The 23,073-nt window shown below is 49.8% G+C and overlaps 10 protein-coding genes across 10 annotated transcripts; 5 read left to right on the top strand and 5 right to left on the bottom strand.

Moving 5' to 3' along the window:
• Positions 1-1,383: 1,383 nt before the first annotated feature.
• On the top strand, positions 1,384-2,674 carry VFPPC_04756 (epoxide hydrolase 1; the record flags this gene model as incomplete). Its single annotated transcript, XM_018284055.1, has 3 exons — positions 1,384-1,708; positions 1,762-1,959; positions 2,016-2,674. 3 exons carry the CDS (start codon positions 1,384-1,386, stop codon positions 2,672-2,674), a joined length of 1,182 nt encoding a protein of 393 aa, XP_018145376.1.
• Positions 2,675-4,274: 1,600 nt separating this feature from the next.
• Positions 4,275-4,857, top strand: VFPPC_13691 (CBP4 protein; the record flags this gene model as incomplete). Its single annotated transcript, XM_018291465.1, has 3 exons — positions 4,275-4,327; positions 4,400-4,584; positions 4,727-4,857. 3 exons carry the CDS (start codon positions 4,275-4,277, stop codon positions 4,855-4,857), a joined length of 369 nt encoding a protein of 122 aa, XP_018145377.1.
• A 1,732-nt stretch (positions 4,858-6,589) lies between these two features.
• On the bottom strand, positions 6,590-6,934 carry VFPPC_04758 (hypothetical protein; the record flags this gene model as incomplete). Its single annotated transcript, XM_018284057.1, has 1 exon — positions 6,590-6,934. The coding sequence occupies one exon, from the start codon at positions 6,932-6,934 to the stop codon at positions 6,590-6,592; it is 345 nt and encodes a 114-aa protein (XP_018145379.1).
• A 2,788-nt stretch (positions 6,935-9,722) lies between these two features.
• On the top strand, positions 9,723-12,396 carry VFPPC_13692 (small oligopeptide transporter, OPT family; the record flags this gene model as incomplete). The annotated part of the gene is made up of 5 exons (XM_018291466.1): positions 9,723-9,983; positions 10,080-10,237; positions 10,308-10,502; positions 10,562-11,896; positions 11,958-12,396. The coding sequence occupies 5 exons, from the start codon at positions 9,723-9,725 to the stop codon at positions 12,394-12,396; spliced, it is 2,388 nt and encodes a 795-aa protein (XP_018145380.1).
• An 833-nt stretch (positions 12,397-13,229) lies between these two features.
• VFPPC_13693 (transcription factor BTF3a) lies at positions 13,230-13,958 on the top strand (the record flags this gene model as incomplete). Its single annotated transcript, XM_018291467.1, has 3 exons — positions 13,230-13,285; positions 13,481-13,653; positions 13,729-13,958. 3 exons carry the CDS (start codon positions 13,230-13,232, stop codon positions 13,956-13,958), a joined length of 459 nt encoding a protein of 152 aa, XP_018145381.1.
• A 500-nt stretch (positions 13,959-14,458) lies between these two features.
• Positions 14,459-15,775, bottom strand: VFPPC_13694 (tRNA-specific adenosine deaminase; the record flags this gene model as incomplete). Its single annotated transcript, XM_018291468.1, has 3 exons — positions 14,459-15,249; positions 15,303-15,541; positions 15,606-15,775. 3 exons carry the CDS (start codon positions 15,773-15,775, stop codon positions 14,459-14,461), a joined length of 1,200 nt encoding a protein of 399 aa, XP_018145382.1.
• A 402-nt stretch (positions 15,776-16,177) lies between these two features.
• On the top strand, positions 16,178-17,114 carry VFPPC_13695 (60S ribosomal protein L24; the record flags this gene model as incomplete). The annotated part of the gene is made up of 3 exons (XM_018291469.1): positions 16,178-16,228; positions 16,489-16,632; positions 16,827-17,114. 3 exons carry the CDS (start codon positions 16,178-16,180, stop codon positions 17,112-17,114), a joined length of 483 nt encoding a protein of 160 aa, XP_018145383.1.
• Positions 17,115-17,619: 505 nt separating this feature from the next.
• On the bottom strand, positions 17,620-18,208 carry VFPPC_04759 (peroxisomal membrane protein; the record flags this gene model as incomplete). Its single annotated transcript, XM_018284058.1, has 2 exons — positions 17,620-17,990; positions 18,091-18,208. The coding sequence occupies 2 exons, from the start codon at positions 18,206-18,208 to the stop codon at positions 17,620-17,622; spliced, it is 489 nt and encodes a 162-aa protein (XP_018145384.1).
• Positions 18,209-18,822: 614 nt separating this feature from the next.
• Positions 18,823-19,023, bottom strand: VFPPC_15837 (hypothetical protein; the record flags this gene model as incomplete). The annotated part of the gene is made up of 1 exon (XM_018293590.1): positions 18,823-19,023. One exon carries the CDS (start codon positions 19,021-19,023, stop codon positions 18,823-18,825), a length of 201 nt encoding a protein of 66 aa, XP_018145385.1.
• A 2,456-nt stretch (positions 19,024-21,479) lies between these two features.
• VFPPC_15838 (40S ribosomal protein S4) lies at positions 21,480-22,751 on the bottom strand (the record flags this gene model as incomplete). Its single annotated transcript, XM_018293591.1, has 3 exons — positions 21,480-21,828; positions 22,148-22,570; positions 22,738-22,751. The coding sequence occupies 3 exons, from the start codon at positions 22,749-22,751 to the stop codon at positions 21,480-21,482; spliced, it is 786 nt and encodes a 261-aa protein (XP_018145386.1).
• Between the last annotated feature and the right edge of the window lie 322 nt (positions 22,752-23,073).

The following is a 23,073-nucleotide window of genomic DNA, read 5'->3' on the forward strand; positions in this document are numbered from 1 at the left end:
GGACCTGTCAAGTGTGTCTCAGTTTGTGATTGTTGGTTAGACGGCAATGCCATCAAATGCAACTGCATTATGCATTTGTGTGGCTTACATGCAGCTCCAACATGGACATGAGCGAGTAGGGACTGGACTGCATCTGTGGTTTGCCAACCCGTTCGTTTTTTGCACATGAGACAAATCACTCAGCGTGCATGTACAAACTTTCATGTCGTACGATACCAAAATGTTTTGAGCAGGTGCCCTTCGCTTGTGGTTGACGTGCAGGGATCACATCTCGGCTCGATGATGGAGCTCAGATGAGTTTTGTCTGGCCTCTGCTCCACAAATATCAATTCGACTCGAGTGTGAATAGTAAGTCAGTAACTCAGTAACTCATTGCTTCTGTAAGAAAGGGTATCATTTCGTGGCTTGCTCTTGCACAAACTACGTGCCACTTGTCAGTGTGGCCGCTGGATGTCGTGTAATCGCCTGCTTTCTGCATTTACTCCCCATTAGTATGGTGGGCAAGTCCGCCTCACGTTATAAATAATTGATGCAAAACGGCATGACTGGATATGGACTTGTAGATACCTGTCTGCGACGACTTGGTTGAAGATAGGTTGGCAGCTTTATTCAACAAACACACTGCCATTCAGAGTCGAGTCTTGAACGCCAGTATGAACCTCTTTCGAGCGATAACCTAGCGCATTACGTTATTTTTGAGACTCATTTATAGAATTGTAAACTGATATGCACCTCGGCCGATTTTTTGCCTTCATTCTATTGTATCTGAGGCCTCAATTCTTCTCTCTGCCGATACCTACCCTGTACAGAAAACACATCCCAAGACGGTCAGCAATATTATCGCCGTTGGTCCACTTATTGATGGAATCACAAGCCTGTTTCTCTCAAGGGTATTTGTAAGTAGCATCTTTGCAAGAAAAACATTCATAAATCCAGTGGTCCCTGGCGTGAATGGGCTCAACACATTTGCACCCAAGGATATCGAATGAACGCCATCAAAATCACGGCACGACACCACAAATGAATCGCTGCCCTCAAGCCAAATCAGGCAATTACCGAAACTTAGAAATCATGAACTGGAAGGTTGGTGATCTCATGCTCGTCAATGTGCAGCAACATTGAAGATCTCACTATGTCGACATGACTGGCCAATACGACGCCACGCCTTTTCCATTCACGCTCTTGACATCATCATCAACATGACGCAAAATTCATTTGTAATCGCAAAACTGCTATCACCAGGTACGTATTAAAAAAAATTAAATATTTACGACCAATTCCACCATTGCGACATCAATCCCCTTCCATGCTCATCCACAGCCGTCATCAGTTCATTACCAACATCCATTGATTGACTCCCAACAGCCAAACCCAACCATCAGTATGAGCGACATCACCCCATTCAAGATTGACGTGCCCGACGCGGCCATAAAAAAGTTAAAAGATAAACTTGAGCTCGCTGATCTACCCGACGAGGTAGAATTCTCAAATGACTGGTCATACGGAACACCTCGAGACGATATACAGCGTCTCGCCAGGTACTGGAAGGATGGCTATGACTGGCGCGCCCACGAAGCCAAATTGAACGCCCAGCTACCGCAGTTTAAGACGACGGTGAATGTAGAGGGATTTGGAGACTTGAATATTCACTTTGTGCATAAAAAGAGTTCGAAGCCGGGGAGTATTCCGCTTTTGTTCTGCCACGGCTGTGAGTCGACTTCCCCCCACGACCATTACTGTTACTGATTCCTTCAACAAAAGGGCCAGGGCATTTTATGGAAGTAGCCAAGATACTTCCACTTCTGACGGGTAACAAAGAGGACCTGTCATTTGACGTCGTAGCACCATCTCTTCCAAACTTTGGTTTCTCAGATGGCGTCAAGAAGAGGGGTTTTGGCATCCCCCAATATGCAGAGACTTTGCACAAAGTCATGATCAAGCTTGGATACAACAAATACGGTACATACCAGGCTCTCCCTCCTCAACACCCTAACTCATATACTAACACAAGTTAGTAACCCAAGGCGGAGACTGGGGCTACGTGATAACCCGCCTCATCGGCGTCCAATACCCATCATCCTGCATAGCCTCACACGTCAACTTTGTCCGCGCAAAGAAACCGCCCGAATTCCTCAAATCTCCCCTTCTCTACATCCAGCACAAAATCACGCCTTACACAGATTTCGAAAAAGCCTTTCGCGAACGATCAGAATGGTTCCAAACAGAAGGAATTGGATACAATGTTGAACAAAGCACGCGCCCCTCCACAATTGGCATTGCTCTCACCGACCCAGTAGCATTACTAGCCTGGATTTACGAAAAGTTACACGACTGGACGGATAACTATCCCTGGACAGACGATGAGATATTGACCTGGATATCGATCTATCAATTCTCCACGGCGGGTGCAGCAGCAAGTGTGCGGATCTACTACGAGTCTAAACACGCAGAATTGGAGAGAGGCGAAAAGGCGTTTGGATATGTTCCCAAGGTGCAGTTGGGGCTGTCGTACTTTCCAAAGGATCTGGTTTTGCCGCCGAGGACATGGGGACGAGCTTTGGGGCCGGTGGTATTTGAGAGTGTTCATGGTGATGGAGGTCATTTTGCGGCTCATGAGCGGCCGGAGGTTTTGGTGGATGATTTGAGGAGGATGATTGAGAAGGTGAAGTTTTAAGCGATGGTTGGAAATGGGGTTGGTTTAGAGCTCTGATGTGGTGCTTTTTATTGCTGATTTGCTAGAAGAGACTTCGATTACCGCGACGTGGACGAGAAACGGACAAGATTTTACGGCAACGAGGATGAGATAATATGCTGGTGATGTATCTAACTGAATTGATCTTGTCAATGTAAGAGAATACTACCATTTGAAGATGTGATGATTTGAAAGACCATGATCGTAGGTATGAAGCTATTCCAGCTTGATTTGACAAAAGGCACAGTAGTATACTATTTACCCGGATGTCAGTCCACTAAGAAAGGAAGTACAGGTGTCAAACTCCAGACTTAGGTTTACTATTCGTGAAGACGTACCGGCAAGCATTATACCGACGCCTAGTATGTAGAACAAAATGCTCTAGAGATCATCTTATAAGCAGGGCGGCTCTGCGCATATCTTGAACCTAGGTTCAGTGGTTTGTTGTCCTTCTGCAGTCACGGGGATGATTTGGTGATCAACGGAACCTTGCTTGGGAGCTTCTTGAAGTTGACATTCTTGACGGAAACTCACCTGAGGCCCCAAGCTTTTCGCACCTTACACGATATGCTCTAATGGCCAGTATTCTCGGACTACCTCTGGTCTCGGTTCATCCCAAACTAGTAGACAGGCGTGCTTGCGTCTTTATGACGATCGTGGTATTCAAGGACGACGGCTATAATCTTCCGAATTAGGTAATTCTGGAGAGGGACATAAGTATCTAACATCCTTCCTAGCGAAGGGTTTAACTGCTTAAATAGCACTAAGAGCCAATGGAAAAGAAAAATGACCTTTATTCAGTTGCTGACGGAGGGTTACCAGAAAGAGAAGAATTACTGAAGAGCTGCCCAATTACTTTGGCTGAAAACATAGAACATGATAGACAAGTCTACCTGGTAAAGATGGTAGAATCACAAGGAAAGAAGCATCCGAGTAGTTCGTCGGCTGATAATGACAGCGTTGGTAATTCACAGACAGCCGATTGGAACATCCAAATCCGCTGGTTCCTAGATTTAGCACCGCAAAGTAGCATCGATCGCAGGCGAAGCACATAGGTCTCAGTATCAGAGTTACATTTCATCTCGGGCCAAATGAAGGATTCACAACTAACAATTGCACGGATCTGAGAGCAACCCAACTCGAAGCAACAGCCATCGCCTTCGGCCGACGTCGAGGCAAGACAGAATTTTCCATGCACAGAACATGGTAGACTCGCCCACGCAATCCTACGAATTGCCTCAAGCACGAGGAAATAACTCCGGATAGCTACACCCCTTACCAAGTGAAATTCGACTTGAGCATGAAAAAATGTCAGTGTCATGGACTCAAGGTGGTTGTTGGTCATTTACAAAACCGCCACTCCAAGGCACAGCCACCAATGGCTGGTGATCAGCTTGGCCGATCACTTCCCCTCCTCACCGCTTACCCCATCCAACAACCATCCCAGGCAAGTCGGCAAAATTGCCACCACAACCAAGCTTCGGCATCATCGCGATCAAGCTATCAAAACAGAAACGAAAGACCCCTAACCAGCTGCAAAACAATCCCCGTGCACGTTTACCTACAACAGAAGCGACCAGCCATGCCGCCAAAACAACCCACGAATTGGCGCCTCTGGAGCAAAGTCATAGTCGGGTACGAAGCCCCATCACAAGCATTATGCTACGAGCTTCACCCAGAAAATCGCAACTAATCATCACGACGCAGCGGTCTAGCAATCAGCATAGGAGGTCCCTTACTAACCATGAGACTTACGCCCACCGAGGACGAGCTCCGAGCAAAGTACAACCCCGACCTACTCAAGAAGAGCATCGAGACGAGAGACGAGCGACAACAAGAATTTGATGACTTTGTGACAAGGTTGAAGGAGTATTCCAAATCAGATAAACCAAGTTAGTATTCCTGGCAACCCTCGGAAACACAAAGCTTCATGCACATCACATGTCCATTTCGTATCAAGCCGGCTGCAGGAGGGTTACATAACATATTCCGTGGGAACCGAGTGCTGACAGAGCCGCTTTTCGCCGAATACAGTCTGGATCGTGGTCAAGGAAGAGGAAGAGAGACGAAAGAAGGCTGTCATGGACGCGGCCAAGGTGCAGCAGAAGGAGGCGGATGCTCGTCGGGAAGAAATGCGAAAAGAGGCAGGTCTTGGATCCAAATGAGCATGCAAAGGGGGTTGGACAGATGACAGCACTGCACCCGGGGGTTTTACGACATGGAAACGTGGGAGCACAAGCGCAGACAACTTGACACTAGTGAGCGGCGAACGAATGGGACTATTTGTATAAATTACGATACTTACCGGGGTTCAGGGGAACTGATTTTTGTTTTTAGGAGCGTGGCCCAACGTGGTCATGTACCCAACGTACGAGTACTTCTCTTCTCTTTTAAAACACTGTACGATAGTTGTAATAAAGAAGCATGGCTGATGAAAGGCCGAGAAATACTTGTACGGGAGCTTTCATCGAGTGGTGCGCCGACCAGGACTTCCCCAACACCTGGAGAAGACGCACTCCGAACTGGAGAGACTTGAAAACTTGGGGTGACATGCGGGAACCGGATACTGGCGGCAATGTCAACGCTGCAAGTCAATACGACTTCAGATCGAGCTGGGGGTGGATGCAACGAACAGAATCATATCACCACTTTGCGTGTCCTGTTCTTTGGACTTGGGGCACATGAGCAATGGCACGGACAATTTAGCCCATTGAAGCCGAAGCGTTTGGACCTTGGTGTTCCCGCCACCGTCGTGATTGCTTGTCCGAGACCAACTTGGGTGTAACAACATGTCCAACAGTTGCTTGCTGTGGCGTTTCACTGCAGCCATGGTTAACCAAGGCCAACAACTCCGTGCAACTCTTTGCAGGGGTATTTTTGGGGAGCGATCCAAGTGAGTGGCAAGAACCAACACCAAGTATCAGCATTCCAGAGTCCGGACTGGTGGTTTTTGATAATACGTCTCCGTCTTTTGAATCTCGACCGAATGATTGGACTGTTGGTGGTGGTCCCTTCGGGGACACCATGGTCATGTCTTCCAGCCCACCTCTACTGAACGCAACGTGCATATCCCGTGGTCTACTGGTATTGATAAGGTCGAGCAAATATGGTAGTCGTACAGCTTTGACAAGGGCATTTGTGCATGCAGCCAAGCACTTCCCCGACAGCCTCCGCGTCAAAGGAGGATTGGTCCGCCTGCAGTCTTGGCAGCAGACAAAAAGTTCCCTATTAAACTGTGCTCCGTACACTAGCGATTTCTCCTCCAACAAATGATCCTCTTGGCAAACCGGTTCGTTTCTCAAATGCTTACTGTAAATCTCGGAAAAGACTTGGTTGACGAATTCCACTTTGAGAGGCTGCTGGATCTTTGTAAAAGACAACAAACTTATCACTGTAAGGGTTGCCAAAAGCATTGTGCAAAGCGGCGGCGCTATCATCCCCAGATTACTCCGATTATAGAACAATTGATGGCACCAGGACATGCCGACAGAAAGTTGATCCATAGTTGAAACCGAGTTATGTCTTCTGCTGACTGGCCATCGAGGCCGTTCGCACTCTGGCCACATTCTTCCTGGTGTGTTGTCGGGCGTCCTTCTCCGCCAACCTGGGCACCTCCCAGGGCCAAGGGGGAATGGGATCTGTGCTTATTACCGTGTGAAAAAAGTGGCCGGGGTAACATTGCTGGATCTAGGCCCCAGGATGCGGCTAAATTCTGTTTGGATGATACTACCGTTGACTAAAGTACCTTGGTTGATCATCTAAACAGGGGTGGTCAGCAGGGAAGCTGCATGCCCTGGCCGGACATTAGTGGTCAAAGTCTTTTTTAAGCCGTCAACACTTTAATTCTAAGCATGATTGTATATTGGCGCCACCTGTCGGAGGCAATTGCGTTGTCAATCAATCGATTGCGCTGGGCCATGACACGGGAAATCTAAACTCAAGTGCTGCGCCTGTGATTTGCCTTCGAAGATTTTGTTTCAAATCGCCAGAGAACTGCATCACGCACCACACCTCTTCTGCTTCCTTTTGTGCATGCCCGGCATTCGTGGGCCGACTTGGCGACGCTTCCTTGGCGATGCCCAGCACCGCCCAGAGATCCGCGGCAAGCCATGGCGCAAGATTCGATGCGCCAGAAAGGGTCGACTTGAGCGCTTCATTTCTGTGCCAAGATGGTAGTACCAACATTCGATTGGAGTGGCGTATCTCTTGGTTGCCCATGACGAAGGGGGCCACCCTCGCCATTTTATTACCCCGTTTGACTGACAGCAAGATGGTCTCGTACGAGAGAAAGTAGCGGCTTCGCCAACACCATGAGTTGGGGGGATGTGGAATTGGAACAAGGCACCCAAACAGTATTTCTCCGTCAACGGCAACCAAAAGGCCTGCCAAGATCAACTAAAGTCAGCCCATGTTGGAAAGCAGAAGGAGATGAACCAGCCTGTCGCCTGTAAAACGCCATGTTCCCCACATGAAGTTGATACCCGGGCACCGTATTTGAGGGCCGCTTCAAAAATTGCACGCGACAAAACAAAAGTTCGTCTGGGGTCCAAATCTAGCATTGCTTACTCTCACATGGAGTACTCCGTACAAAATGGCAATTCTGGTTACTCGCCGATCCGGGAACGAATCCAGGAATACATACAGACGAGGCCCTTGTGACCTTGACAGCCGTTGATAAGTGGATGGATGTGATTTCAGTCTTCCAACAACAGTTCCACCATCTGCCTGCCGCTTAGAGGTTAGTCGAGAAGAGAATCCAGAGCACATTGACACCAATCGTGTTGAAGGTTGGTCCTCGCTTGGCGATTCAGCGAAGTGAAAATGACATACCTAGCAATATCGACCGAAGTCGCTCAGGACACCATGGTATCTGCTGTAAGAAGTGACAGGAGGATTGCAAAATATGAGACAGATGCCTCGTCAGCGGCGGCAAACTCTAGGCACGAGTATCTCAGTGGTCTGTCAGTCTGTCACACGGGCCAACACTGTAAATATTGTGACAAGAGGAGTGCATGGCTTTGGCTGGAGCGGCAAACCAGATCATGGAGAAAAGCCCCCCGGCCTGAACTATGCAAGGCCTCCTCACTGTACTCCGTGGATACATCGATTCGAGTTTGCCAGCTCAGCAACCCTAACCACTAGACCGAGGGCGCTGGAACTTTGATAGGCTGTTACAACCTAGGCACTTCAGTACACTTGATGGCCTGGAACGATACCACAATTTTGGTGCCAAGTTTGCCCTCTGCACCGCGCCGGATCGCCCAACCAGTTGCGGCGAGGGACTGGAACATGTCTCAGTCATTTCATGTTGTCCAAGATGACATCGACCAATGCCCAATTCTGTGGATCTGGGAATTGACAAAAATAACTCTCAGCATAGGGGACGACATACAGCACAAGCCATGTGTACTCTAAGGAGTAGAATTTTGAATGTTGATTCCCCCCGTCACATGGCCCTGAGGGCAATCTTCACGTCCAACTGCAAAAGAGGCTGGGCTCGGACGTTCCGTCATCCAGTGGTGGTGTGTGCGAATCCCAGCTCAATTTTGCAAAAGATCCTCATTGCTCCAGCCTTTGTCTCCCCAGATAAGCAAGCCGCTAATAATGCAAAAGGAATGCAAACCTCCACCCACACCAAACAAATGCTCAAGCCCGTTTGGGCCGTTGGCCACCCCAGCCAGGTAGTTGTGCAGAATCCCCGAACAGAAAAACTCCAAAGGACGGCAGTGGTCCCAAGGGCTGCCTCAGCACCGTCGTGGGTTGTCATGGAAGCTTTTGTCGTTGTTGCTGGCAGATAACGTCTAGCGTCTACGCCATGCGTTCAAGGTGTAAGCCAGATGGTTCGTCAATAGGACGCACTACCATTTCAATACGCATTCTGGTGGCCTCCATTACCCATAAGAGGCAAGCTTTGCCGACGAGGTTATTTTATTGAGGTGGTTAACCGGTATGATTAGTCAATATCAGAAGTCTAAATGAACTTCTAGATTCAGCTGGCTGTTGGCCAGCAAAACCCAAGAGAGCCGCGGCCCTCTCAAGCAAAGGCGGCGCATCCAGCAAGAAGAGTCGGAGGAAGCCTACGACGGTGATAGACATTGGTTTGATGGCCTTGGCGGAAGAGCAGTCTGTAATAGGCAGGTCCGTCAAGGCGTGTTCCAATCACAGTCTCTTCATCAAGTGGGCTGAATGGAGGTGGCGCACTTCTCAATGAGGACGAAAAGACGACGAAGACTGGGCCGAACCTGGAGGAGGCGCTGGGGGTCACTGTGTTGAAGGAGGGTGCCACATGGGCTCGTCCCGCTCTGCATTAAGCAGATGGAGGTAGTGAAGGGAAACCTTTTTGTGTGCTCAGGGGGTGTCTGGGGAAGTGCACGATGTGCCATATTGCGGATGGGTCGAAGTTGGCCTCGTTTTTGCCGTCCCCTGGTCGCCATCGTCGCCATGCTCGGAGGGAGGGGTCAACAACCGTCTTCTCGCTCCTCGCTCCTCCAACCCAACTCAATTGGTGTCTACAGACGCGAACGGAGCTGATTGCAGACAATGTTCCAGCCATGTCGAAGCAAGGGTTGCTGGTCTCGAGGGCCCCCAGCCCTGCTAGCTCCAAAAACGGCGTCCGTCTCGGCTCTTGGCACATCTGGCCCACCGCCGCTCTTGACATTCCGATGCAATGTTTCTTCACTTGTCTTGTCAGGGTTCCGTAGACAGTAGTCCGCTCTGGTGTTACAACGCTTTGTTGCTGTTCTCGGTTGGCTGGCTATAGATAGTGAAGCAGGCGTAAGCAGGGTGTGGTGTGATGCGAAGGGTTCACATTGTAGGGGTCTGGTTTGTCTGTGGAGGATCGACCAGACCGGTCTCCTGCTTGTTTCCTTCCTTTTCTCATCTCTTGCCGTCCTCGTCTTGGATATAAACTCCATCATGCCGCCATCGAGTTTCGTTCCTTCCCTCCTCTATTCTCTCCCCGACAGCCGTCTTTTACCTTTTCCCATCGTGCCTCTCCAGTCAACTGGTGTGAGCACAAGACTCGGCAATCATGGGTCTCAAGGAACGTTTTGGTATCAAGTCCACCGAGACTACCGGTGAGACAACGGGGGCTGATGTCCTCCCCAATGCTGACGGTACTGAGCGCGAGCTCCGCCGATTTAGACGTCAGCATCAGTGGGATCCCTTCCTGGATATCGACAAGCTCGACAACATTGATGATGCTCTCGCGTCTGGAAATGCCGAGAAGGAGGCTGCTATTGACGAGTCCCTGATCCAGGAGGATTCGCCTTATCCAGAAGTCCGCAACTCGGTAAGTTCAAGTATACCGACTACCATCAGCTGAGCTCTTGTTGGCAAGCAAAGCAAGCCCAATTGTGAAACCAAGGGCTAACAAGACAAACATCAGGTTCCTCCCACTGATCAAGACCTTCCTGTCAACACCCTCCGCGCTTGGACTATTGGAGCCTTCCTCTGTACTGTTGTCGCTGCTTGCAATGTCTTGCTTAGCATGCGTCGTACTCCCATCTCGATTTCGTCTACTGTTGTGCAGCTTGTCGCTTATCCGTGAGTCCTGAGCCTATTCTAAGCCTGTGCCTCGGGCTTCGCAAGCCTTCTCTAACCACTGCCTTTACAGAATTGGTTGCGGATGGGCCAAGTTCATGCCTGCCAAGTCATTCAAGTTATTCGGTCGCACCATCGAGCTCAACCCTGGCCCGTTCAACACAAAGGAGCATACCATTATCACCATGATGACTGCTGCCGGCAGCTCTCTAAGCTACGCCATCGATATTCTCCTCGCACAGGAAATTTTCTACAAGCAGGAGTTCAAGTCCGTTTTGGCCCAAGTGCTTTCTTTGCCCTAAGTTTTTGACTAACACTTGGTTATAGATGGGGTTTCCAAATTCTCCTTATGGTTTCAACCCAGGCCATGGGCTTTGGTGTTGCTGGTATTGCTCGACGATTCCTCATCTGGCCATCGTCAATGGTGTGGCCTGCCACACTTATTACCTGCACCGTTATGTACTCGCTTCATGACCATCGCCCATCTGATCCGTCTGCAACCAACGGTTGGAAGATTGGTCGATATAGCTTCTTCCTGGTTGTTGCTGGATGCACATTTGTTTGGGAATGGTTCCCCCTGGTTATTGCTCCTTTCCTGAGTTACTTCATGTGGCCTACTTGGATTGCTCCGTCCAATGTCGTTGTCAACCAGATTTTCGGCGGCAACACCGGTTTCGGGCTTATGCCAATGTCTCTCGACTGGTCCACTGTCACCGCTTTCTTGCAGTCTCCCCTCCAGACCCCTGCGTTCGCAATCCTCAATGTTTGTGCAGGTATCTGCTTCATGGCCATTGGTGCTGCTGGTTTGGCTTTTGCTGGACCTGAGTACTACCGATATCTTCCCATCAGCGCCAACCAAAACTTTGACCGATATGCTGAACCTTACCAGACGGCTCGTATTCTCACCAAGGAGTTTACTGTCAATGAGACCGCCTATCAGGCATACTCCCCCATTATTCTCGGCCCTACCTTCTCTCTGTCGTATGGTATGGGTTTTGCCGGTCTTATGGCCACAGTTATGCACGTTATCCTGTTCTACGGCAGTGATGTCTGGAACCGGGCTAGAAACTCCCAGTATGATGAGCCCGATGTGCACATGAAGCTCATGAGGAAGTACAAGGAAGCACCTGAGTGGTGGTTCATGGTCATCTTTGCTGTCAGCTTCGCCTTCGGTATGGTTGCTTGCCAAGTTTGGGACACTCATCTTCCCTGGTGGGCGTACATTGTCTGCATTATTATTGGTGCCGTTCTCTTTATCCCGATTGGCATGGTTCAGGCTATTACCAACCAGCAAACCGGCTTAAACATCATCACCGAGATGATCATCGGATACATGATGCCCGGACGCCCCGTTGCCATGATGCTGTTCAAGAGCTACGGATACATGTTGTCATACAATGGCCTCAACTACATTTCTGATATGAAGGTCGGCCACTATATGAAGATTCCCCCTCGCAGCATGTTCGCGGCTCAGGCTTTTGCCGTCATCTGGCTGTCATTTGTGCAGATTTCTGCTTACAATTTCCTTCGCGGCAATATCAACGAGATTTGCACGCCGACTCAGAAGCAGGGCCTGACTTGCCCTAACGCTCGAACTTTCTACAACGCCAGTGTCATTTGGGGAGTTATTGGACCCCGAAAGGTGTTTGGCCCCGGCGGAATGTGAGTAAAGCAATCCTTACCAGTTGATGCATTGATGCCATGTGCTAACTCCCTGATTCAGTTACTCTTGGACAAACTGGTTCTGGCTCATCGGTTTTATCGTTCCTGTGATCCAGTACCTGGCTGCCCGGAGATGGCCTCGCAGTTGGGTGCGCTACATGGTCAGCCCTGCTCTTTTCGGTGCCGCCGGAATGATTCCTCCTGCTACCCTCTACTTCATCTTCCAGTGGGTCATTGTTGGTCTCATCTTCAACTTTTTCATCCGCAGAGCCTTCTTTGGCTGGTGGAGTCGCTACACATATGCTATGTCCGGTGCTCTCGACATCGGTACTGCCCTTTGCACTGTCATCACGGGCCTTGGTCTTGGCCTGAGCATGACAGAGATGCCCGACTGGTGGGGGACCAAAGTTTGGCAGGACACTTTGGATTACAATGGCACTGCCGTGACGAGGCAGTTTGTTCCTAATGTAACCCACCCTCTTGGACCGGACAGCTGGTAAGGGGACTTGGACGCAGGGGTAACAAGAGTAGCACGATATGTGGAACGTACATTTTTATGTTTGTCAGTATGTATTTGACGTAAAAATACTTAGCAGTCATGTGTATATGATCAAGTTGAATATACTAAGGCGGCAATGAAGCCAATTGTGACATAACTGTGCCGAAAGTGATGATTGTCTGTCACATGGATGCGTGATGTAAGTCGTTCTGCGGGTGTTTGGGAATATGTGTATATCGTTGGTTGGGAACAAGTAAGCTGTCAAGCTGAGCTTCTTCCCACGACTTCTCACCAAATGGAATAAAGTAAAAAAAGTTGTGGGAGTGCAAGAGTAGACAGGAGAGGAAATAGTTAGATAAATGCATACTGCGAAACGCCGTGGTTCACTTCCTAAAGAATATATTGATGACTGCCCAAGACCCTTGGCCCAAATATAATCTGGGGGCTAGCAAGCCCCAGATTGTTTGCCCAGAGCAGCCTTCAGAACAACCCACCTGCCACACAGGCTTTGAGCTGGGGTGGGGCAAGTCCATTCTCGGCCAATACATTTTCCACACGCGAAAACTCTTGGCACGCACAAAAACGACTCTTGCTTTGCTCCATCACCAATCTGTGCCGTCGGCGACAAATCAGCCTCTTTGACGCAACCCCTCACCGTTTCTCGGTACGTAGTGAATCCCCCAACGGACCTTATAGCTCGAATTTCGATTCCGACGTCGTCCGGCTGACCCTGTACCGGATTTTGGCCTCCATTGGTGATTTTGTGCGAGCATCTTTAGCTGACAAACTGTCGGGCGAATCTAGCTCTCTTCATTTTCCTCACAACCTCTCAAAATGGCTGACGTCCAGGAGCGCCTCAAGAAGCTTGGCCAGGCTGGCCGTATCGGTGAGTAGATTCAAACATTGGGAGACCGAACCTCGGAGGAGGGGTGGCTCGATATTGAAGATTGCTAACCCGTCCAATTAGGGTAAGTTTTCATCCTGTATCTCACGATGTTGCCAGATACCGACCGACGAACCTCGACGAATCCTCGACCTTTTCTCCGAACAAATGGCTAATCACCCGCTTTTTTTCCGATATACAGTGGCAAGGGTACCCCCCGAAGAAAGGTCAAGCGTGCGCCCGCCCGATCCGGCGCCGATGACAAGAAGCTCCAGCAGACTTTGAAGAAGCTCAACACCCAGCCCATCCAGGCCATCGAGGAGGTCAACATGTTCAAGTCTGACGGCAATGTTATCCACTTCTCTGCTCCCAAGGGTACGTAAAACCCATTTCAATTGATGTCGAAATAGGATAAAGGAGCTCGCAAGCTGACATATATCTCATTGGCAGTCCACGCCGCTGTGCCCTCCAACACCTTTGCCATCTACGGCAACGGTGAGGACAAGGAGCTCACTGAGCTTGTCCCCGGTATCCTGAACCAGCTGGGCCCCGACTCCCTTGCTTCTCTCCGCAAGCTCGCCGAGAGCTACCAGAGCATGCAGAAGGCCGAGAAGGGTGAGGACGACGACGAGATCCCCGACCTCGTTGAGGGCGAGAACTTCGAGAGCAAGGTCGAGTAAATTTGACCTCTTGACCTTTCCCCTCACAGTACGAACATTATTTCATAACGAACGGGAAATAGAGGAGGGGGAGGAGGGGAAGCACATGGCGGACATGGGCCAGTGTGGTATATCCTTATGGAACGAAGTAATACCAGGCTTGCCTTGGAATGGTACTAGGTGCTTGGTGACTTTATTTTCTATCGGGGTATTACTCTGGCTTGCTTTGTGCTCATCATGGACGGTGCCTCAATCACATATTTTCTGCTTTAGCAGGAAATTTTGGTCGGACGTTTTGCCAATAATCTCTTTTTTATCGTGTGGAAACGGGATCTTGCAAATTGGTCCGGACTTAACAACGGTGGCGGCGGATGTAAACCGGCGTGGGAGCGTGGAAACTGTCTTTAGCTGGTTTGGGCTTGTACAAAGAAGCCCCAATCGCATCTAGGGAAAAATACCAATTCTCTAATGATGTAACCAAGAATGCCTCCACGTGCCCTGTGTTGTCGACATGCGCAAGCCTAAGTATCTATTGAAAAGCTCGCATCACCTTGGTTTGGAATCCAGCCCACCAAGGCAGTTTCCCGGGCATGCTTCTTGACATGTCGTCTATCCGCCAACAACTCACCCTCCTTGACTTCCTTGTAAGTCCCACTGCTCAACAGCTGCTTCGTATCCCTACGGCCCTCCAAGCACTCTGATATCTCTCTGGCCGCAATCCACATCTGCCTCCTGGACATCCTACTTGCTCCCCTCACATCGAACGGCTTCCTCCCCTGAATGACACCACCCAGTATAGTCTCCTCTACACCAGACGCTGACCACGCAGCGGCAAGATTACTGGGTGCAATTTTCTCAGATCTCTCTCTTACAATCTTTCTCGAAAACTCGAATTCTTCCTCCGTAGTCTCAACTGTGAACGGACGGAACTTGTATCCTCCCGGCCAAGATACATTTTCCAGATTCTTGACGCGGTCTGAAAACGCTCTCTTACATCCTGTAGCGGAAAACTGAGACTCCGGCAACACTAATGTGTCAATGTAGGCGTTGCACGGATCGACGAGAAGTGAGGTCAACGATGCAAGCAGCGATGTGCATTGCTTCAGGGTGATTTTGTCGGAACAAGATTTCGATAGCGTTGGAGGTGCGTCCCCTCGCGCAGGCTTGCGTCGGACAACACCTAATTGGGAGAAGTAAGCGCGGCCTGGTAGTGACGCTGTTGGTGATTCTGATTCTGACGGCAACGGAGGGATGTCCCAAGGGCTTGCGTCGTCTTGCGCTGCCATTATCAACTCCATGCTAGCATCTCCACCTGTTGTGTGGTCAGTCTTTCTATCTGCTTCGGATTTGTTGGAGATGGCATACAAGGTGCCTCGGAGCAATACATGTGCAGCTTGACGTCATCTTTGATAGTGAATGGTCGACGACCGTGAGAACCGCACGTTTGCAAAATTGACGCCGGGTTTCCTGTTTGCAAAGCTTTACATTCGTCTATAAGGAGCCGGTTGAATGTTCTCATAGCAAGAACTTCTGCATGCCAGTCGTGGATTCCATTGCCGTTTGCTTCGTGGAGTTTGGATGCCGGAAGACATTTCATGCCCGTCCTAAAGCCAGGTATGTATGTGAACCATGTTTTTATGACAAGTTTATTATGGGAGCTACACTTACGCCAAGGCTAGACAGGTTAGACGTCCCTCTTGTTCAGCAACAATGCCACTTAGCGGGACCCATTCGTGTAGTCCGTTATTTCTGACCGTGGGCTTCCTTTTTGAGGGAAGCTTGGAGAATTGTTGTATGACTGTTCGTGCGATGAGATTCGCCCGTGAAGTTGTTGTCATTTAAGATATTAGGTGCTCATCTCATAGAGCCTTCAAATACAAACGGAATTATAAGAACTTGCACGCCAAAGATATTACAAATTGTCAATAATTATGAGTTTCATCTCATACCTAGGTTGGGTTTCATAGACACCAGTCCTGGTGGCTTCGCTGCCCCAATCCAGACTGATAAACCGGCCCCACAATGGCTCAACGTCGCTTCCGCTGCGCATGTGATCTTGCACGTGTCGCACGATCTCTCAATTTTAGCGCCTCGTCTGCCCTAGACCCGCTTAGTCAGTTTGGCACACACCTCCAATTCGAGAAATTGCCTGTATCACGCCGCTCAACTTTTGCCAACCCGCCAAATCTACGGTCCTCGACACATACACCTTGTCGCTATAAACCCACAACCGCGACAAGATGCGTACCTACGACGATACCTTCTCGGGCCAGAGAATTTACCCTGGCAAGGTACGACTACTTTGATCCCATTTTCCCTTTGCAATGCGTCCTGTCGTCATGGTGTTCTTCCGGGTCGCAACGAGGATCCTCTACAACGGTCGAAGATGATTTAAAGAGATGGGAAAGATGTCACGGGATGGAAAGGCGATGGAGTATTTGTTCGGGAACGATTTGAGGACCAGGATTGCTGGCTGAAAACATCATTGACGACGGAGCTTTGGGAAGTCTGTATTGCTGAACAAAATTTGTTCTAACATGTCGGTTTACAGGGTAAAATCTACGTCCGTGGCGACAGCAAAGTCTTCCGATTCCAGAATGGCAAGTCGGAGTCGCTGTTCCTGCAACGAAAGAACCCCCGTCGCATTGCGTGGACTGTTCTGTTCCGCCGAGCACACCGCAAGGGTATCTCTGAGGTACGATTCGACTTGATTCACGATATATATCCCGAGATGGAACCAATTTGGTACCTGTTGCTGTTGACGTTGGACATATTTTTCCCACTTTGGGAGATACTAGCGTCAAAGAGCAGCTGGATCTCAGGTCCTCTAACGGGCTATATATCTGAAAATACATCATCGTATTGGACATCTGCTAATACACCCTACAGGAAGTTGCCAAGAAGCGTACCCGCCGAACCGTCAAGGCCCAGCGTGCCATCGTCGGTGCCTCCCTCGATGTGATCAAGGAGCGCCGCTCCATGCGCCCCGAGGCCCGATCTGCCGCTCGTGCCCAGGCTATCAAGGAGAGCAAGGAGAAGAAGAACGAGGCTGCTGCCGCCAAGAAGGCTGAGAAGGCTAAGAGCGCTGCCGCTGCTGGCAAGGGCCAGACCCAGCGAAATGTCAGCAAGCAGGGTGCCAAGGGTGCGCAGGTCAAGGTTCAGGCCCGAACTCGCTAAGCTAAGCTAAGATGATGATATTTTTGTCTTGCGGGGTTTGGTGCAAAAGCGGTATGAATTAAAGAGAAAACTGGAAGAGTGGTGGAGTACGTGGTTCTTGTGTCCTTTCTGGCCGGTTCTTCTACAAATTCTCGGGTGCATGGAATGCCATAGGGTGCATTGGTAGTTGAGCAAATGACATACCTGTGCAATGGTACAAAGTACAAACTAGTTTTTGTTTCGTCGATGCATATTACGTGACCCGATGGTTTGATATACGATGGGGTATCGGAATTCACAATCAACCATGTTTCCGTATCCCATGAATGCAGGAAGCATTACGGTGTGTTATAAAGCGTGACAGAGTCATAAGCGCTTCAAAAGCAATTGAAACTCTCGCGTCATAGAAACCAGCTCATGGATACTCTTCAAATTCATCAATTATGCATCTCTAATCGTTAATCAAGTCTATTTTAACCTGTAGACACGGGGCAATTCACAATGGCCCCTTCGCTCAGAGACCACTTTACAGCTTTGGCAAAACAGCATCAGCACCAGACTTGTCAATGCCCTTCCCGTCCTCCTTATCCGCATAGATGACCTTTCCATGGTCAACAGCAATGGCATATCGAGCAGTACGCTCACCCAACGTCCAGCCAATTGACTTGCTGAAGCTATCGTCAGAGGCGAAGATAATGAAGTCGTCCTTGACGTTGTTGGCCTTGCCCCATGCTGACATGACAAAGGCATCGTTGTAGGCGATTACGATGACCTGGTCGACACCCTTGGCCTTGAGAGCCTCGCGGTTGTTGATGTACGAAGGCAGGTGAGAAAGCTGGCAAGTGGGAGTGAAGGCGCCGGGAACAGACACGAGAACGACCTTCTTCTTCTTGAATTCTGGTGTATCATGTCAGCCATTGGTGCTCAGTGAGACAATTGGCCGCTAATTCCAACCCAGAGCATAATTTGCACGGATGCTGGGAACATTGAAACTTACCAGCGCTGGCATCATAAGGTCCGGGAATGCCACAAGAAGTAATGTCGTCGCCTGAGGGCTGGACGTAGGTGAACTTGACACCTTCGGGGAAAGAGTCGCCGACCTTGATACCAGACATGATGACGAGAGCGAGGGTGAACGGTTTTTGTGATTTGGTGTGACTGAACTACAAAGGGTGTGAAATTGGGCAGACACAGGGAGAGAGACAAATGGCGAGAGCGGCAGGGGCTATTATATAATGCCGTTTCTCGGCCAGGAGGCTGGGCTACGAGCTACTTCTAATGGATAGGCAGGAACACAACATGAGCCAAATTAGTCAGACCAACGGTCTCCGAACGTGAACGCGGACCCACGGCGAAGTAAGAAGCAAAAGGCTATGGGCTATGAAACACAGCACTTCTTAAGCTCCAATTGGCAAACACAGGCCCGAAAATACGCCATCGTGACCCTGAAGAATTATTTGGAATGGGGTGGTGGGGGAGGGGGAACAGTGAGGAAGGAGCCACGGAGGGGCGGGGTTCTGCAGGCACGTCACCGGTGCACACCGGTTGGCGGCGGGGTCCTGCATCTTCAAGGGAAGGAGCGGGCAGGGCCGTGAGAAATCTACTTGGGTACTTCTAAGGAGCACAATTAATAAGAATGGCCAACTTTCGCCGTGCTTGGAAGCAAGCTTTCGCATAATTTAGGCATTGTCAACTTGCCACCAGCCAGTCAGTTCATCAGTATCGCGAGTCAAGCTTGGTCCTCCAACATTGACAAATCCACGAGCAAACAACGAGGGCAGTTGGCAGCAAACTGCAACGATCTCGCAGTCCAGCTTCCAGCTCGGCTGGATGAACCCGGATGGTTGATTGCCTTCTCTGGACTTGCAGTCCTTTGGTTTAACTCCAATCGAAATTTGAGAGAACAGCACGGAATCGGTGGTCCCGACATCTGCTGATTTTCTTTGACAAGCATTTACCAAACTGTCCTTTGAGGTCTGTTCGGACTACGACCATGGAGTATGCGGAAGCCGGTCGGGTGAGTTGGCTTTAGTGGGCCACGTCTCATTGTATCGGCGTTTGACACGGCCGGTGATCGACTGCTTGGCGTTTTAGCTCTTCTTTGCAAGTAGCGCATTTATATCGCCTCATACCTAGGTACTAGGTCTACGTGACGTCCTCGATTCCCTTCGGCTACGGCTTTAACAGAGGGGGTTGGTAACAGCGAAAGCTGTTCCGGCACGATCCGTCGACGAGATAGAACACACCACATCGTATTAGACTTTCCGGATTCCGAGATGCTCAGGGTCCAGTGAGCCTCCGAGCAGGATGTGCTATACCTCTTTGGATGCGTAATTTGCATTTCAGGGGTACTATACCAGATGGCCTACTCGCGAGTGACAATGGATGGCTGAGTCATGTCAACGCCAAAGTCGTGGTCACCATTTACACACAGAAGTTCGGCATCTTGTGGGAAACTTGTTCGGAAACGATTCCAAATACGCCACTCGCGTCCACTTATGCAGTCTCCTGAATGACGCACCAGCTATGAATTGGATACTTTACATTCTACAGTGTTCAAGTTTAGTAACCTGCAGGCAAACTGCCGGCACCGCGGCCCTTACTCACTTTGCTTCACGGTCGTCTTGCTTAGATTAATTCGTGAACAACAAATTCCATTTAAGTATCAGGGCACTCTTGCCAAACCAGCTGAGAGCTGTGAAGAAATCTCCGGTGTGAACTGTGACAACTAGCCGTATATCCACAGGCTAGGAAAATACGACGCTGCGGAGCTTCAACCGATTCCCTAACTTTTTGCCTGCACCTATGACATAAAACACGTCGCCCTCACAGTCGAAATCCAGAAAGACAGTTGCAGTCGAAGTGCTCAGGTTCTCGGGTGCAAATCCAGGCTCCCGTTCTGTGGTTCCTGGGAGGTTGATGCAGGTCCCGGATTCCGGAGAAGATAACGTTTCTCGGGTGCCGGAGCCGTCTATATAATTGAAGATCCCCGTGGCCCGCTTAACGGGGGTAATGGCCGTGTCATGAATTGGAATACCGCTGACAACCTCAGTGACTGACGCCAGGAGAGGTAGGATACTGTAAGCTCGCATTTTTGCTGGCTGGCTTGCAATCGGAGGGTAGTCAGTATTGTAGAAAAATGGGAGAGTAGTTGGAATTGTAGCAAGGCGGAACGTAAATCCAAGATGGAAAATGGAACAACAGCTTTATTTTATGTGTCACCTCACCGGCCTGCAGTAAACCTGGTTAACAGTAACACATTCTGAGAGTCTTGACACCGCTTGATAAATGCGATGCCCCAGGACGTTCTACAAGTCTAAGACATATATGCGGTAATTGGTAGGGTTTTAGCCACACAGTAGGATGGATAAATAGTGGTCAATTTTCATAGGGCGAGCCTGGTGATAACAAACGATCCTAAAACATGGCGTTGATTTACTAGCTGAACGGAAAGATCGTCCTCTTCGTGATCACGACCTTGCCCCGGCCCTCTTCTTAACAAAATTGCTGAGGCAAGATCTGCATTCGGCACTGGGACATTTCCCGTCTCGGTGAGACGCCATGTCTGGGACAGGGAAAGGACATCTGTAAAGACCGAAGGAAACCTAGAGGGTTCGAAATGATCGACTTCTTCCCAGCTTCTTGTTGCATTTGACCGCTCAAGGTGATGTAAACATTTGACGTACATTGGGGATATTTCCGCTTCTCAGATCAGGTAACCTTTCGTTCGCCATGTAAAGACCAGGTATATCAGTTTATGGCAGAGGCATTGCCTCGAACGACGGCCAATCTAGCAAATTCAAGACTCCAGCCTAGCAGCTGAGCTTGTCGTTGCCTTACTGGAACAGATTGGCCCTACCTTTATTAGAACTGTCAAACATCATGATGTACATTGTTTGTTCACTTAATAGACGCAGTTAGACATTGCAGAACTGTTCGGGTGAGGAGCCATGAACAGAACGTAGTCTTATGGATGTAAGCATGGAATGGCACCGCCGTTGACAGACTCAGCATTTTGTTCTTGTTTCTTGAGCCGGCAGTGCCGAAAACTGTCAAGGGAGCTGCTTGAACGTATGGTAGGTACTTTTTATGAGCAATCGGCAAGGCATGACATGGCACTTAAATATCAGACATCACAAGAGGAAGTGAAAATCACTTGACAAGGAACGCCTTGGCTTTGTTTAATTGTTCTTTTTACTCGTAAGCCACAAACGGCTGGCTATATTCTCCAGGGTTTATCATGGGCCCCAAAAGGAAGAAAATTCGTCAAATCCGAGACTCCAGTTCCACATGCCAAAACATTTTTTTTTCCTTCACCTCCTTGACCTTCCCACTTTTGTCATCCAAGCACACTACCTAGGGTATATGGGCAGCACAGCAAGACGCTTAGTGAGACTGGGTGTAGGCACGGCGGCGGTCACGCTCCTCAGCAATGGTGAGCTTGACACCCTTGCCCTTGGGCAGGGAGATCCAGGGCTTGTCCTGGCCAATGACGAAAACGTTGCTCTCACGGGTAGCGAAGCTGTTGTCAATGGCGTCCTTGATGTGGACAATGTTGAAGCCACCGTCGTGACGCTCACGGTGGGTGATGACACCAACACGGCCCATGTTACGACCACCAGTGACCATGGCGACGGCGCCAGTGTCGAACTTGATGAAGTCGGTGATCTTGCCGGTGGCGAGGTCAATCTTGACAGTGTCGTTGACCTTGATCAAGGGATCAGGGTAACGGATGCTAAATTTACGCCAAGAAGATTACAGTTAGCCAACCGGGGTCAAGAAGGGTGATACATTACAGCCGTTGTTGCAAACGCGAGCTCTTTTGCTCTCCTTCTCAGACTCTCCTCCCGTCTTTCTCGCCCTCATCTTTTGATTTTCCCTCTTCCCCAAATCACACACAAACACATTATATAAGAATATAATAAATCAATATGGTAAAATGGGGGTCGGGAAATAAAGCGTGGGGTTCGAAAAGACTTGAGTCAAGTCCTCGAAAGAAAATCGACCAAAGCTTGATCCAACGGCTGAATGATGTCTGACAGAACTAAACTCACGTTCTCGCATCGTGCGTGACCAAGAATGGGATTCCACCACGGCCAAGCTGAACACGCTTGACCTTGCCGAGCTTGTACTCAGCCTCCTCGGCCTGGATTCGGTGGACGGTGAAGCGGCCCTTGGTGTCGTAGACGAGGCGGAAGTTCTCGCCAGTCTTGTCAATGGAGATGACGTCCATGAAGCCAGCGGGGTAGGTCAACTCGGTGCGGACCTTGCCGTCGACCTTGACCAGACGCTGCATGAGGATGGACTTGGTCTCGCGGTAGTTGAGCGCATACTTGAGGCGGTTGCGGATGAAGACAATCAGGGGCAAGCAGTCGCGGAGCTTGTGAGGACCGGCCGAGGGCTTGGGGGCATAGGTACCGGACAGTTTGTCCAGCAACCAGTGCGAGGGGGCGCTGAGGCGCTTCTGGTGCTTCTTGCTGTTTGACGATAGAATGTCAGTATTTTCACACACAATTTTTTGCCTTCTCCGGGGTGCTCGACGAAGAGGTCCAGCAATTGAGTACAATCAGACGGACAATCCGTATTGTTCAATTGCTCAAGACACCTCGTGTTGGTTTCGTGAATTTCTTGGTGGTGCACTCACATTCCGCGGGCCATTTTGTCGACTACCTGTTGGCGATGGGCGTGATGAGGAAAGGACAAGAGGTTGAGCCAACTCGTGGAGCGAGTGCAAATATCCGGGCCACAACTTTTTCACACAACTGACGCTAGTACCAAAGCGAGAGGGGTTTCGTGCCCTACAGACCCCCTGTACTTCTACCACCGGAAGCGAATTTTTCCACACCTGGCAGCATCATGCGGATATCCACGTGACCTGGCACTCTTCCTCATCTCCCCTTACCCTTCGGCCTGTTCGTCCTGTCTCCACCCTGGTCGTTGCAAAACTGACCCTTGTCCGGCTCATCTTCACATGCCAGAA

Source organism: Pochonia chlamydosporia, chromosome 3 (genome assembly GCF_001653235.2).
Source record: "Pochonia chlamydosporia 170 chromosome 3, whole genome shotgun sequence".
Lineage (NCBI taxonomy): Eukaryota > Fungi > Ascomycota > Sordariomycetes > Hypocreales > Clavicipitaceae > Pochonia > Pochonia chlamydosporia.